The sequence below is a fragment of the Acinonyx jubatus genome, chromosome C1, assembly GCF_027475565.1.
Source record: "Acinonyx jubatus isolate Ajub_Pintada_27869175 chromosome C1, VMU_Ajub_asm_v1.0, whole genome shotgun sequence".
Lineage (NCBI taxonomy): Eukaryota > Metazoa > Chordata > Mammalia > Carnivora > Felidae > Acinonyx > Acinonyx jubatus.
Window position 1 is genome coordinate 204,777,284 of NC_069381.1, and position 15,386 is coordinate 204,792,669.

General features: G+C 43.7%; 1 protein-coding gene across 12 annotated transcripts in view; it reads right to left on the reverse strand.

Annotated features, from left to right (window-relative positions):
• DOCK10 (dedicator of cytokinesis 10) overlaps nucleotides 1-15,386 on the reverse strand; it is a 268,554-nt gene that overhangs the window by 144,922 nt on the left and 108,246 nt on the right. For 9 of the 12 annotated variants that reach the window (XM_027049213.2, XM_053215870.1, XM_053215868.1 and 6 more), the window contains exon 2: nucleotides 10,143-10,262. In XM_027049213.2, coding sequence (XP_026905014.2) covers nucleotides 10,143-10,262 — 120 coding nt within the window. The remainder of the gene's footprint in view (nucleotides 1-10,142; nucleotides 10,263-15,386) is intronic. The other 3 variants (XM_053215871.1, XM_053215869.1, XM_053215866.1) reach the window with 1 other exon arrangement.

A 15,386-nucleotide genomic window follows, 5' to 3' on the forward strand; every position in this document is an offset into this window, starting at 1 on the left:
TACTGTCCAGAGATTAGGCATTTGGAAACATGAACTGTCATTTTATTTATGAAACGAGGCATGCAGGCTTGTGTTTATAATTTCAGGCCCATGCTATTCAGACGTCTTCGACGACAGCCCTGTCACTTTCTGGTTCCTTCCACTCTTTAGTGGGCAGTCTCTGTGGCTTTGTCACAGCCACCATTCTGCTGGCTAAAATGACCACAGAAGACTTCATTCTAAGCACATCACGGCCATTTCGCAATTGGCCAAAAGCCACCGGTCAAAGTCTAAAAAAAAAATGAGGCTGCTTTTCCTATCCTGGGCCTGAGCAAAGCTTCCTGACAGTACTATAGATCCCAGCTGCTCAAAAAAGAGAGCAAAAATGATGCTGTTTATAGTAATTAATCAGTCTGAGCTTGAGAATTCGACAAGTCTTACAGTAAAGTCTATTAACAAACATTTCCCAATACCTTCCAAGCTAAGCACGTGTTTAAAAATGATCTTCACCTAAATTTCTCAGATTAAGACACCGATACGGCCTTATATTCTAGTAGACACTCATCCTACATTAGTTGCTTGAAAAACATTTTTTATCACTTTCAGAAGAGTGTTGTCATGATTTTGTTTTATTTTTTTTTAAGTACATGAGAATATCACTTTAATACCTTTGTTGTGCTCCCCTACCAATAATTCCCTCTTTGATCATTCATTTATTTTACTTTTTAAAAAACATTTTTATGTTTATTTATTTTTGAGAGAGAGAAAGAGAGAGAGCACAAGTTGGGGGAGGGCAGAGAGAGAGACACAGAATGCGGAGCAGGCTCCAGGCTCCGAGCTGTCAGCACAGAGCCCGACGCGCGGCTCGAACTCACGAACCATGACATCATGGCCTGAGCTGAAGTTGAAGGCTTAACCAATTGAGCCACCCAGGCGTCCCTCATTCATTTATTTTTTAATATGAGTTAAGGTGATGCACAATAGACATTAGTTTCAGGCGTACAACATAGAGACTGGACAAGTCTATACATTAGGCTATGCTCACCGATCATATTCCCTATGCTGTGTCTTTTATTCCCATTACTTATTCCCTGTGATTTAGGGGGAAGGTCCTTCTTGTTTTGCTGCAGTTAAAGTGTATGGGAAACGCGCAAAAAGTGAGCAGCTCCCCATCACTGGACAGTTGTTACCATCCAGGCAAGTCAAGCATTGAGACTTTACCTATCACAGTATTTAAGAATATAAGTAGGGAAGTGCCTGGTGGCCCAGTCGATTGAGCGTCCGACTTCAGCTCAGGTCATGATCTCACGGTTGGTGGGTTTGAGCCCCGCGTCGGGCTCTGTGCTGACAGCTCAGAGCCTGGAGCCTGCTTTGGATTCTATGTCTCCCTCTCATTCTGCCCCTCCCCACCTCATGCTCTCTTTCTCCCTCTCCCTCTCTCAAAAAGTAAATAAACATTGAAAAGTAAAAAAAAAAAAAAGAATATAAGTAGCGAAGTTTGGAGACCTGGCTCTAGGTTTGTTTTTTTTTTTTTTTTTTTTTTTTTTTACCCTTGGATTAGCTAACCACTGAGCAAGTCACTTCCCTTCTTTTTCTGTGATTTATTTTCCAGGCTCCACAACGTGTCTTGCCTCCTCTCTGGAGGAAGTTAGGACGAAACATTTTACATATGCAAGAATGTGAGCACTCACAGAACACCGTGCTCCAACAACATACTTATCGCACCAGGATCTCCCCTTGGCAAGGACTCAGAGGCTGTGGTCTGAGTTCTCTTTCCAAGGAGGCACAGGGAAGAAGCCTGCTTGGTGTGAGGCCTGCAGACATGGCCCCGTGACAAGCAATGGCCTAAGACACAAGCCAGCCACACATCATTCCGTATGCTTGCTCACATTCCTTCTTCTGCTCCAGACATATTCCTGCACTAGCCTTATTGTGCGGTCTCTTCCTCCTCTTGGAAAGTCTTTCCCTTCCCTTCCCTTCCCTCCCCTCCCCTCCCCTCCCCTCCCCTCTCCTCTCCTTTACTTTCCTTACTCTTTCTTAACCTCGGGCTTAGTATAGGTACCAGCTCTGCAAATCTTCTCTAATTCATCCAGTGCACATTTTCTCATCTCTGAACTATAAAATTTACTGTCTGTATCATATATGAAGTCCACAGCTCAACTGTAGAATATTTTAGACCCAAAAGCTCTGCTGGTGATGAATTCAGCCAATATATATGTATATATTGCTGGTCTGTAAGCAAGCCACGTCAAATCTGCTTTGGGAATAAAATAAAACAATATATGAAATATTTTCCCATGTTTTGTATTGTTTTTTAATTTGTTCCTTTTATTTAAAACATTGTTTCTGAGTTTATTTATTTTGGGAGAGAGAAAGCACAAGCAGGGGAGGGACAGAGAGAGAGGGAGAGAGAGAGAATCCCGAGCAGGCTCTGCCTTGCCAGCACTGAGTCTGATGCAGGGCTGGAACTCACAAGTGTTGTTGGGATATAATTGACATGCCATAAGGTTCACCCTTTTAAATGTTTATTTACTCTGAAAGAGAGAGAAGGGGCAGAAGGAGAGGGAGAAAGAGAATCCCAAGTGCCTCCACGTTCAGCATGGAGCCCTTTGTGGGGCTCTATTTCACAACTGTGAGATTACAACCAGAGCCGAAATCAAAACTCAGATGCTTAACTGACTGAGCCACCCAGGTGCCCTAAATTCACCCTTTTAAAGTGTAGAGTTCAGTGGTTTTATATATATTCACAGGGCTGTGCGACCATCATCATGATTTGATTTTAGAGTATTTTCATTACCCCCAAAAGAAACCCCATATTTCCTAGTAATTACTTCCTCTTCATCTTTCTCTTGAGCCCTTGGCAGCTATTAACTTTCTGTCTCTCTGGATTCGCCTATTCTGGACACTTCATGCATTGGAATCGTACCATATGTGCTCTTTTGTATTTGGCTTCTTTGACTTAGCATAATGGCTTCAAGTTTCGTCCACGTTAGAGTATGAACCAGTCTTTAATTTTTTTTTAATGGCTGAGTAATACTCCGTTGTGTGGATATACCACACTATATTTATTCATTCATCAGTTGATGGACATATACATGCATTGTTTCCCCCTTGCGGTCTTATAAATAATGGTGCTATGAATATTCATGTATAAGTCTTTACGTGTACTTTATGTGTATATGTTCCTCGTTCGATCAAGCCCAGAGAAGTCCTCACATATTCTTACTGAACCACTCTAGAATTCTTCACTACCATACCACTTTTCTAATGTCACCCATTGTGGGATTCAAGGAGTTAAAACTTCCCCGAAGCGTGCACCTTATTTTTCTAAGAAGCAGCTGGCCAAAAGTATGCTGGGTAGACAGAAATGCTAACAGCAAGTCAAAGTGCTCATGTTTGATTTCTGTCCTCACAGTTGCTCTACATCCTTGAACAAGAGCCTTTTGCAAATCTCAGCCTCATTAGCTTATAAACGGGAGGAATATTAGAATTTCGAAATAACCTAGTTCGACAAAGACTATTACTTAGCTTTTGAATGGCAATTACAGTGTTCTGGTATGAATGCTGTGAGCCATTTAAAGCCTGCTTTTCAGGCTCAGAAGCCGAGGATTAAAAAAGAGATTGAGAGTCCTATAAAATGTTAAGCTGGGTCTCAATAAGAGAAACAAGAAGAAGAAGAAGAAAAACAACACAGGACCTTTCTGCTTTTCATTTTAAAAGATTTGAAGGCCCTTCTACTTCCTGTCATCAATATGACCCATGTGGTTTGAGTACGGAAGTCCCCACACACAGTTGCTTTTTATAGTTAAAAACATATTGTGAAAAGGACAAGCCATTGGTATGTTAAGAACTCACAATTCACTGGGTCATGACAGTAAGCCAACGAGCCCTGCGGGTGGCACTGGGGAGCCCTGAGACACTAATTCGGAACGAGTGAGCTGAAGAGGAGATTTGAGGGGATCATGTAACTCTCTCGGCCCGCTGTCTCACGTGCGCAACATAGACCTCCGACTTTGAAAATGGCACTGCCCGGGGTCAAAGGCGTAACCTCCCAAGCGTCAGCAAGGCTTCTTGTTCGTATCTGCACCCTTGATATATGCAGCTTACTTCCCAGAAGGCGGGCCATGAAGCCGGGTTGACATAGAGCAGTTTGTCCAGCATGGGCGGTATTGAAGCCCGGGTGTGATCGTGCGGCCTTCCACGGCGGGCTACTTTTCAGACCTCTGAACTTTCTCATGGAAGGTTTTCTACAGCCAGAAGTGATTCCACCGTAGCCTGTCTTATCTGTTACTCAGCAAGATACTCATTTCTGGCTTTCTCATGTTTTGTTCTCCTATTTTTTTTTTTTTTTTTATGTTTAATCGGTCTCCCCTCACACTGAATCACTCCACATTATGATTCATTGTGCCCTTGAAACTGTTCGTTATCTCCTGTGTTCTTTCCTTCCTCCCCTTGCCTGTGTCACGAAGCCACAATTTGGTGACTAAGTGCTTCGCTTTTTGGTCTCGAGTTTCTATCACGACGTGCTTCCAAAAGAAAGAGGAGAAAAGCAAGAGTAGCCAATCCAATGAGTGAAGGAGCTCATGTTTTTGCAATGAATGCGTTAACACATGCATCTAGACTGCTTATTCTTAGTGATTCATTAGGATGCAAATAGTTCTGAAGATCACACTGAACACACTGCCTGCTCCCAGAACCCACGCACTTGACGTGCCAAGATATAGCAAAATGCCTCTACCACAGCCCCTTAACCAGGAAGAAGATGATTTTGGTTCAAGGTTCAGTAATCTTCACTGAACGCCCACAAGCCCGACACTGTTGGGTACTTGAAACACAGGTACATACTGATTTCTCCCATGCCTAGGAACAGAAAGCAAGTACGTGAAGGGTTACAGAGAGGAAATTAGGCTTTGTTGATGGTGGCTATGTGGCAGGCACTGTACCAGACAGAATGAGCCCCTGCAGGAGGGGACCATGACCTTAGTGCTGTTTCCTTAAGGGGACATATTGTCTTGTGTCGAAGAGGAAAGTGATCATTAGTATGATCATCAAGCAAAGCCAACTGCTTCAACCTCTTCTCAAATTTCGTCTCGCAATGGACTTCTGGTTCCCACAGGTATTCAAAGGATTCCAGTTATGTTTGAAAATAACCTACATGTTTCTGAACGATAATTCATGAAATAAATATTCGTTTTCCACCTGCTTTGTGCCAAGGGCTACTCTAGTTGCTGGAAGTCTCCCAGTGATCAAAAAAGACATCCCTGTCCTGCTAGAGGGTACGCCCTAATGGCGAGGAACAATTGACAGAGGAGAGAAAAAAAAGCAAACTGAAGTCTTTCCAGATGGTGATAAGTGCTATAAAGACAAGCAATCAGAGGTGCCTGGGTGGCTCAGTTCATCAAGGGTCTGACTTCAGCTCGGGTCATGATCTCACGGTTCGTTGAGTTCGAGCCCCATGGCGGGCTCTGTGCTAACAGCTCAGAGCCTGGAGCCTGCTTGACTATGTGTCTCCCTCTCTCTCTCTGCCCCTCCCTCTACTTGCACCCTGTCTCTCCCTCAAAAATAAAATAAAACATTAAAAAAAAAAAAAAGGCAAGTAATCAGGATGATGTGACAGAGTGACACAGCATGGTTGGGATCATGGATGGTTCTTTGGAGAGGCAGCATCCGAACCGAAGTGAATGAAAAACAGGGACAGGTTGTGCCAAGAGCAGACTTGCCCTGACAGGGGGGATGAGCTTGGCAAGTTCAAGGAGCAGAGAAAATGCTAGGTATCCACGCAGTGACCAAGAGAAACAGGACGAGGAGATTAGGGCACAGGGGTCATCAGGCACCAGGTGACGGGGACAGTGGTGAGAAGCTGGTTTGGACTCTGAAGGCTGTGGGAAACCACTGGAAAGTTCGAACCAGGGCTGTGGTATTCACTGTCTGATTTGTATTTCCAAAGCTTCCTTTAAATGAGTGCATAGGAGGAAGCAGGAAGACTGGTTAAAGGCCACTTTTGGGCATCGAGGCAAAAAAGGATGTGATGGTGTGGGCCAGCAACTGAATACAGAGAAAAACTGCAGGAATCCTGCCTTGGTGAAAAACAATCTCCTTTAAGGTGCATCAAGTAGCAGTTGAAGCCCCTGTTTCTTGAAATTTCTTCACCCTAAGAAGCCAGCATTCTTCATCAACTTTATGTTTCATCCATATTAGGGCGCACCCTCCTTAACTAGACGGATTTGGCTTCTCTTGTCAGCCTCGTTTGTCTGGGAAGTGCTGTTCTATATTCAGCGCCTCGTGGGTGCTGAATAAATATTGATTAAACAAACCAAGTAATGAATCACGTCTGCTGCAAGTGCGGGTGCTTGGTAAGGTGGAAAGACGGAAGCGCGCTGGGTTCTCCTGGCCTTAGGGCACAGCTGGGCTCAGGGCATTTGGAGCAGGGGCGGTGGGAAGTTGGGAGCCACCCACTCCTTCCAGTCTGTGATGCCCGGGCATGGGGGTGGTCACTCTATTGGCCCGTCCCACTGGGTGAGCGGAGATGGTCCACGCTCATCCCGGAGGATCCTTACTCATCGCTCAAGGATGAGCCTGGAAAATGGTACTCCGGCCGGGGGTACGGGGGCTTCCTGTTGGCGGGCAACACCCCTGAAATGGGACATGAGCTGTGGATGCAGTGGACGGGGGCAGAGGGCACTGAGAGAAGGGTCTCACTCTACAGAGGGGGAGGTGAGAAACCTCCCAAATGCACACAGTTCTGCTTGTCATGGCAGGGCCGCCCCAACTTTTTCTGTAAAGGGCCAGATAATACATCTTTCAGGGCCCTCTGCTGCAATCCTGCCGAGTGTCACAAACGCAGCCACTGACAGTGGGTAAAAGAAGGCGCATCACCGTGCTGTTCAAATACAACTTCACTCACAGGCACCCAAACCTGAATTTCATAGCATTTTCATGGGTTACAAAATATTCTTCTTTTTTTCCTTCAATGATTTAGCCAGTTCTGTGTAGGAAAAAAAGGCAGGATAAAAAAACAACATAAAAATCATTCTTTGTTCATGGTGGGCCAGACAAAAACAGGCAGCAGGCCACCCATGAGTCATGGCTTGTCAACCCCGACTCTGTAGAGGAGAAAAGAGGGAAGACAATCTATCTGAATTTTGTTCAAAAACTGACAATTGAGGGGCATCTGGGTGGCTCAGGCGGTTGAGCATCTGACTTCGGCTCAGGTCATGATCTTGCGGTTTGTGAGTTCGAGCCCTGCCTCGGACCCTGTGCAGACAGCTCAGAGCCTGGAGCCTCCTTCGGATTCTATGCCTCTCTCTCTCTCTGCCCCTCCTCCACTCTCTCTCTCTCAAAAATAAATAAACATTAAAGAAATTCAAAAACTGACAGTTTTACATGGTAATAATATTCAAAACTCCTTTTGTCAGGTGCTTGATACAAATGATTTAACTGTATGATATGACATTTCCTGATCCTACAGACGAGGTGGCATCCAATATCTTTTGAGCACCTGCTAATTAAGAGCTATTCTCTCCCAGCTGGTCCCCCAGCTTCCTCTTCACCCTGTTATTTGTTGTCCACACAGAGGCTGGGTGAGTTTCCAATAATATACACCAAGTCAGTTTTTCTCCTTCTTTTTATTTATTTATTTTTAAAGATTAATTTATTTTTTAATGTTTATCTTAGAGAGAGAGAGAGAGAGAGAGAGAGAGAGAGAGAGAGAGAGACAGAGAACAGGGAATGAGCAGAGAGAGAAGGAGGCAGAAAATCTGAAGCAGACCCCAGGCTCTGAGCTGTCAGCACAGAGCCCCACGCAGGGCTCGAACCCACAAACCGCGAGATCATGACCTGAGCGGAAGTAGGATGCATAACCGACTGAGCCACCCAGAAGCCCCAGTTTTTCTCCTTCTTGAAACAGACCCATGACCTGCCACTTGCCACTTGCATTTGGAACAAGACGCAAATGCCTTATCTCATCCTGGCCTGACCTGGTCTCTGACCACTCTGTCCACAGCTGTCCAGGGCCTTTCTAGCAGCTTCCTTCAGCCTGAGATGCTCCTTTCCTCCTCCGGTTTTAGTGGGGTTGGTCTTCCTTGGGGATTCAGAACTCAGTTCAAATGTCACCATTTTTTCTATGACATGGCCCTGTCTCATTTTCTTCATAGACCTGGTCTTCAATCCCAATTATCTTGTTAGTTAAACTGTTTACTCATTTCTGCCTGATTCATCTGACTGAAAGGTAATCCCCACTAAAACCAGGCAATTTCTGTCCAATCGCTGCTGCTTCGCCATTCTGGCATTAATGCTTAACAGTCAGTATTATATACTATTATTACATATTACATATTTGGTGAATGAATAAAGGAAGGAAATGGTCTGAGGGGTGAGAGAATGTTATGTTTAGGATTGTGCTGGTATTTTACTATGAAGGTGCCCGTGATGACAGCGTTAGGGATTGGGTGGGGGAGGAAGAGTACGAACTTTAGATGAGCAAAGCCCAGATTTTGGAAAGGCCCTTGGAAATGTTAAGGTGTTTGCCCTTTGTTTTGAAGGCAATGGGGGTGGCCACAGAAAGCTTTTAAGCAAGCATAGGATGAAAGAATTCAGTGTGTTTACTAGAACATTCACCTCTGGAAAAATAAAGAAGTATGTAAGCTATCATGTGCTTGGTTTACACTATTAAGGATGGCAAAGGTCCTAGAGTAGTAATCAGCCGATCTTTAACTTAAACAAAAGTGGAAAGATGCCAAGAAATGAATTCAAATTCAGTGCAAATGTCACAACCCATCCTCTACTCCCTCCTTGAGCTGGGGACATGTGAGGTGGCTTTTGCCATCTTTCTGAAAGCCAGAGCTAGAATGCAAAGGTCTCCAAGTTTCAAGGATTTTCGTGTTGACAGAAAGAGTCTTCATAAAAGTTTACCTTCAGTATGAAAGACAGTGAGGGTGTGAAATTAAAAAAAAAAAAACCAAAAAACAAAAAACATAACATGGCTCAGCTTGGTGATTGCAGTTCAAGCCGCGGTGGCCTGGTCCAACCACGGAAGTGACATTTCTCTGCCCGAGATAAGGCTCTCTTAAAGTATGTCAAACAGTAAATCAGGAGCCCTTTAAAAATTGGAAAAAGCAAATCAAAAGAGTTTCTTGTTTCCTATCTACCAATCTGTCTCCTTTCTTCCATCACTCTTTGTACTTGGAACAGAAAATTGTTAACTTCCTTTCTTACGAATCCATGGAGGAAGGTGGAAATAATTGACCTTTAGAAACCAGAAGCCAGATCTGCCCCAAAGTTAAGAGAGGGGACAGAAGTGTGAGGCTGGCTGAGGCAGGGTGAGCATGAGACCCAAGCCACTCAACACAAGTTTCCATGGACAGTGGCTACTTCACAAGATGACCCTGAAGCTGCCTTTTCATCGGCTTCAAGATGTTCATTTGTGATGTCTCCGGCTACCCTTCTTCTAGGAAGAAGGTTACCATCTGCCCGCTGAGATCTCTGCTTACACCGATATTTACTAACAATGTAAAAATGTTTAAGAGGACCACAGATAGAGTGCCAAAGACACACGGGGGCTCATCAGCCGTCATTTTACTGTGCTTGTGTCTGATTCCTAGGTGGACTGCCTTTTTATTCATTCTCTCTCCCACCTTCAGGAGCATTCCATGTGCCAGTGGGCATTGTCCTCAGATCCTAAATCTTTCCATGAGCATGTGCTTGCCTACCTTTCTCTGCACACAAGCCTCAACATTTCCTTACAAAAGGACAGCCAAGATGAAGGGTGATTTTTAAGAACTGCAAGTTTTGTGCCGAGAAGATTCCTGCCTCTGCCATTGGTTGGTTTCAGTGGCTTGGAAGCTTTCGGTCAGAAAGGGGGGAAGGAGGAAGTGCTCTCTGAGGCCAGGTAAGGCAGCAGCTAGAAACCCAGACATTGTCAGGGATACCGGTACCACCTGGAACCAGGCAGCATTCTGTGCATCTCCTGTCTCAAAAGGCCACCGTGGTACCACCTCTCTCATCCATGTGGCTTCCCACTGCAGTGACTGTGACGTAGGATAGCCACAGGAAGAAGTGCTCTGCACCTTGAATCTATAAGGGAGGACAGTGACCCCGCTTGGGATGGTCTTCGATCACCCTGTGGCCCCCCCCGAACTTAGATGGCTTGAAAAGATAACGCTTACTGAAAAGTCGTCACTGGGGAAGAACAGGAGATCTCGAAGGGGATCATGCCGATAGGTCTTTTCAAGTTCTTCAATGACGGTTTCATAATCCAAAGGCTCGAGAAGTCTGGGCTTTTCCTGCTGTGGAAAAGGAAAATAGGGTATTAACCACGGACACACATAATCTTGCTTGTTCTCAGTGCCCGGTTGGATTTCAGTTCTTAGTATTACCAAGGTTTTGACATCATGCAGTCCTTCCAATGGAGTCACAGGGACCCCAAGCATTTAGGGCAAAGCCACATGACTATCATTTCCAGATCTGAAATAATGTGAGAAGACCCTGAAATACTTGACGTCTTGCTCAGTAACTCAAGCTGTTTGCACGGAGCCCCCAAAGCTCACTGGAGTCAGCCAAACACATCCACTGAATTATGTAAATTTTCTCTTTGTCTATTTGAAGAAAGGTCCTCCGCCTACTTGCTACAGTATTATGATCATCATCTGTTTTGCTGAATTAGATCCTTCCTTGTGAGGTTTACCTGGCTTTATTTTAAAATGTTGGCTCCCTATTAGCAAGCAAAGTATCATGGACTGTCTTCGTTGTTACTGAGGCCTGGATCCTGTGTCAGGATTAATTGCTTGGCTCGGAGCCTCTCTGCCACAACAGAGAGAAGCTGGGTGATTCTCTAACAGAACTGAGCAACACAACTATTAAGGGCGCAGTGTGGTGGAAGTGGAGAAGAGTCTGAAAAAACAGCCAGATAATTGCACTACATTAAAATCCTGAAACCAGGAGGAAAGACACCTCCTTCAAAGAAACTGCCTATTCCACCAAGTGACCAACACCAGTGGGGGAAGGCGTGGCTATTTTGTTACAGGGTTGACGTGTTTACTCCAAAACCGTGAGAAAAAAAGGTCCCCAAATAAAGAATAAAACATGATAAAGCAGAAAACCAAAGACACAGTCTTGAGTTCCCTAGCTCTTCAATGAAATATTTATGCAACTTAAATGAAAAAGGATGACCTTTGGGATTATTTAGGGGGCTCTTGGAAGCTGGAGGGGTCACCGTGAAATCTAGATACTAAAGGGAATGTCATAAATGGAGAACAGTTTTTTCCCTCTATCATGTCAATGACATCGACAGTTTCCTGCCAACCTTACCCCTTCCCAGTCTGCAAAGCACAAAGATTTAGCTTTGATTTCTAAGGCCTTCTTTGGAAGATCTCCGCTGGTAAGGCCCTAGAAACTTCCACCAACATTTTAGTCATTGCTAATTGGCTCCTCAAAATAGCAGTGTTTTTTCCAAATAGAAACAAAACCAAAACAAGATGTGACCCAGTGGGCCACCAACAAGGATTTCCGTGTACTTCCTGCATTAAAACAAAATGAAAGAAACCCATTTTACAGATGCTTAAGTAAACTGAGGATGATGCAAGGTGAATATTCTCTCTGGAAGGGTCTTCAAGTAAGATCACCAGATTTAGCAAATAAAAACACAGGACTCCCTGTAATATTTGGAGAAAAGATGGTTCGTCGTCTGACACAACCTCTTTAGTGAAAGACCTGTGTGAAATGTTCACTGTTTTGAAGCAGAAGACACAGAGACGTTATGGTGTGATTTGGGTAATTAAAAAAACCCCAAAGAACCCCAAAAAGCTCCTTCTAGAATTTCTGCCTTTTGACATGATTATTCTATGTAGACTTATTTTAAGTTCCATCTCCCTAGTTTCCCAGGCCAAGGTTAAGCCCAAGAATCACAAATGGATAGCTCAAGAGGCACATGCTGGCTCCAGATGTTAGATCTGGCCTTATTTTAGTTTATTTTTAGTTGGCTTCGAATGTCTTCAAGTAGCCGCAATTCATTCCAGTTCAGCTAGAGACCTCTGTGTTCCTCACCTATTACCTCTTACCCTGTAATGTCACACGTTGCATCACCAACTGCTCCCTCAGGCCTTCAAGTCTGAGACACATGGCTGATTTGCGAACCTCTTTTTTTTTTCTCCTTCTTTTAATATTGTGTTTATGCATGAAATGCGTAGCAAGTGAACCACAGATTTGGTTGGTTATGTCCCCTTCTGTCACTGGATCTCCAGCTTAAGCGTGCTGACGCCTTTCAGTGCTCATATACCAACAGCCTGTGATGTGGCTACTAATACCTTCTCTCTGCTCCCGTTCCTCCCATAGACATGAACAAGACTGTGAGAGTGTGGCTTTGTGCGTGTTGCAATTTATGGGTTTAAAAGCAAATGGCATAAGATGTTTTCGGAGGCTTTTACAATCCTGTTCTCACCATCCTTTTAATGTTATCTCCCTTAGTTGCAAACTGGAGCATTAATAAACAAGCTGGAGACAAGAAGACCATCAAAGAAGATGTCTCCCTAGGGGCCCACACTCCACCTAGAATTAGCCCCACCTAAATGAGTACAATGGGAAAATCAGAGCTCACAAGTCACAGGGTATTAATAAAACCATAGAAAGACGAAATCCCAAACTTCCCTTGAGGTACCCAATAAAAGGCGTAGCCTGCAAACATCTGTTGGCAGGTATATTTTTATTAATGCATTTCAGGCTATGTTATGTCAGCCAATCAATGAATGACATTTATCAAGCCTTTCCTGTTGAAATGTTGCACTGAAGTTATTTTGAGGTTATTTGGGGGCTGCAAAACCCAACAGAGCTGCTTCAAATAATGCATTCCCTTTGTTACTTCCGGGGGATATATTGGGAAAGCTCTGTCTTTCCAGGGAATGTGTCAGTCAATGGGCAGCATTCGAGACATCCAGTGTTTCTTAATTTTGTGGATATGAGGTCTAGAAATGAAAATAACAATGATATATTCCGCAGCACCTAGGGCTTGGGATTTGCTGATGCTTGGCATGAATGCTTTACGCATCTGCGATGGTCAGGATCCAGGTCATGGGACCACAGTTTTCTCTGGAGCAAGACAGCTGTCTGTTCAGTGTTATGGTCAAAGAGACAGATGTATTTGAAGATGGTGGAGTCAGTTAATTTCTCACTACCGCTCCTTGCAGAGATGTTGAGTGCAAATGAGAACTGAGTAGCATTGATTTATAGCTTTAGAACAGTTGGGTTGTCCCTCCTGAATTTAATGTGCCTCCTTCTTTTGGAAATGCACCAACTGGGCTAAGGCATGTGCCAAGATTGCCCTGAATTGGATTGGATTTTTATAGTGCTTTTTACTCTTACTCTCTCTCAAATGACTAATGAATTTCATTAGCTGTTCTACAATCGCTCCAGGCATGGGAAAAGGCACCCATCAGTATCTGTTATTATGCAACAGGGCTGGTGTTATGCCACAGTGGTAATAGGCCCTGTTCTTCTCCTACGTATTGAGAGATTTGTTTGATCTACTTCCCCAAATCCACAGCTCGCCTCCAATTCAACTTCACTGCAGAAGAACGGGCTCCTGTCGCAAACACAAATGCTCTCTTTTCCTCTTCTTATTCCACCAGTTCTCATGGAATGCCAACACGGTATCTAAGCCTTGGAGTTGGTAAACCTGCCATCTTCGTAATAGCCAAGGCTGTCAAGAGCCGTTTAATTTGCTTGGAAAGCAGACTGGCCGTGCCTTAGTTAAAGATGCAAATTTCAAGAGCACAGTACACTGTTGCAAGGATCTGAATTAATTTTGTAATTATAATTCAAAATTACATGGGCGAAAAATGACACCGAAGACCTAAGCATTTGAAGCATGCAACAATGAAAAGTTAAATGACTAAGTTACCAACCTAACCTTTTCTCCAGAAGTACAATCTAACTAAGAAACAACCTAGACTAGCCAGCCTTGTTTTACAGAGTCCAAAGCAAAAGGTAGAGTATGATTACAGGTGTTCTATGCTGAGATGAACAGAGAGGGTAACAGGCACTCTGGAACCAGAATTCCTGGGGTTCTGTCTGGAATTCTGCTTATGGGTATGCAATGTCGGGCATGTTAATTACAATCTCTGTGCTGTGCAGTGAAGGAAACAATCTGTAAAACTACAAGGCAACTGGCAGTATGGGAGAAGATATTTTCATATGACATATCAGATAAAGGGTTAGTCTCCAAAATCTATAAAGAACTTACCAAACTCAACACCCCAAAACCAAATAATCCAGTGAAGAAATGGGCAAAAGACACGAATAGACATTTTTCCAAAGAAGACAACCAGATGGCTAACAGACATATGAACAGATACTCAACATCACTCATCATGAGGGAAATATAAATCAAAACCAGGATGAGTTACCACCTCACACCTGTCAGAATGGCTAAAATTAACAACCCAGGAGACAACGGATGTTGGTGAGGATGTGGAGAAAGGGGAACCCTGTGCACTGCTGGTGGGAATGCAAACTGGTGCAGCCACTCTGGAGAACAGTATGGAGGTACCTCAAAAAAGTAAAAACAGAACTCCCCTGTGACCCAGTAATTGCACTACTAGGTATTTGTCCAAAGGATACAAAAATGCTGATTCGAAGGGGCACATGCACCCCAAAGTTTATAGCAGCACTGTCGACAATAGCCAAATTATGGAAAGAGTCCAGGTGTCCATCAACTGAAGAGTGGAGAAAGAAAATATGGTACACACACACACACACACACACACACACACACACACACAGTGGAGTACGACTAGGCGATCAAAAAGAACAAAATCTTGCCATTTGCAACAATGTGGGTAGAACTAGAGTGTATTATACTAAGTGAAATGAGTCAGTCAGAGAAACAAATATCATACGATTTCACTCATATGTGGAATTTAAGAAACAAAACAAATGAACACAGGGGAAGGGAAGGAAAAATAAGATAAAAACAAAGGGAGGCAAACCATAAGAGACTCTTAAGTACAGAGCAAACTGAGGGCTACTGGAGGGATGTTGGGTGGGGCAATGGGCTAAATGGGTGATGGGCATTAGGGAGGGCACTTGGGATAAGCACTGGGAGTTATATGTGAGTCATGACTCATTATTACACTATATGTTAACTAACTTGGATTAAAAAAAAAAAGAATCTCTGTACCTTAGTTTATAAACTGCAAAATGGATATCTTAGTAGGAACTACATTGTAGGATTAAATGAGGTAATATAGTTATGCTTTTAGAATAGCACCACACCCACAGTACTAATTACCTAAGTCTGTGAGTTTACATTTTCACTAGTCATGAATTTAAAGCACTTGCCTTGTAAATTGAATGTGTACAGAGAGCAAATAGGAAGCATTCAGTAAGTATCTGTTGAGTAAATAAGTTTATATCTTTTC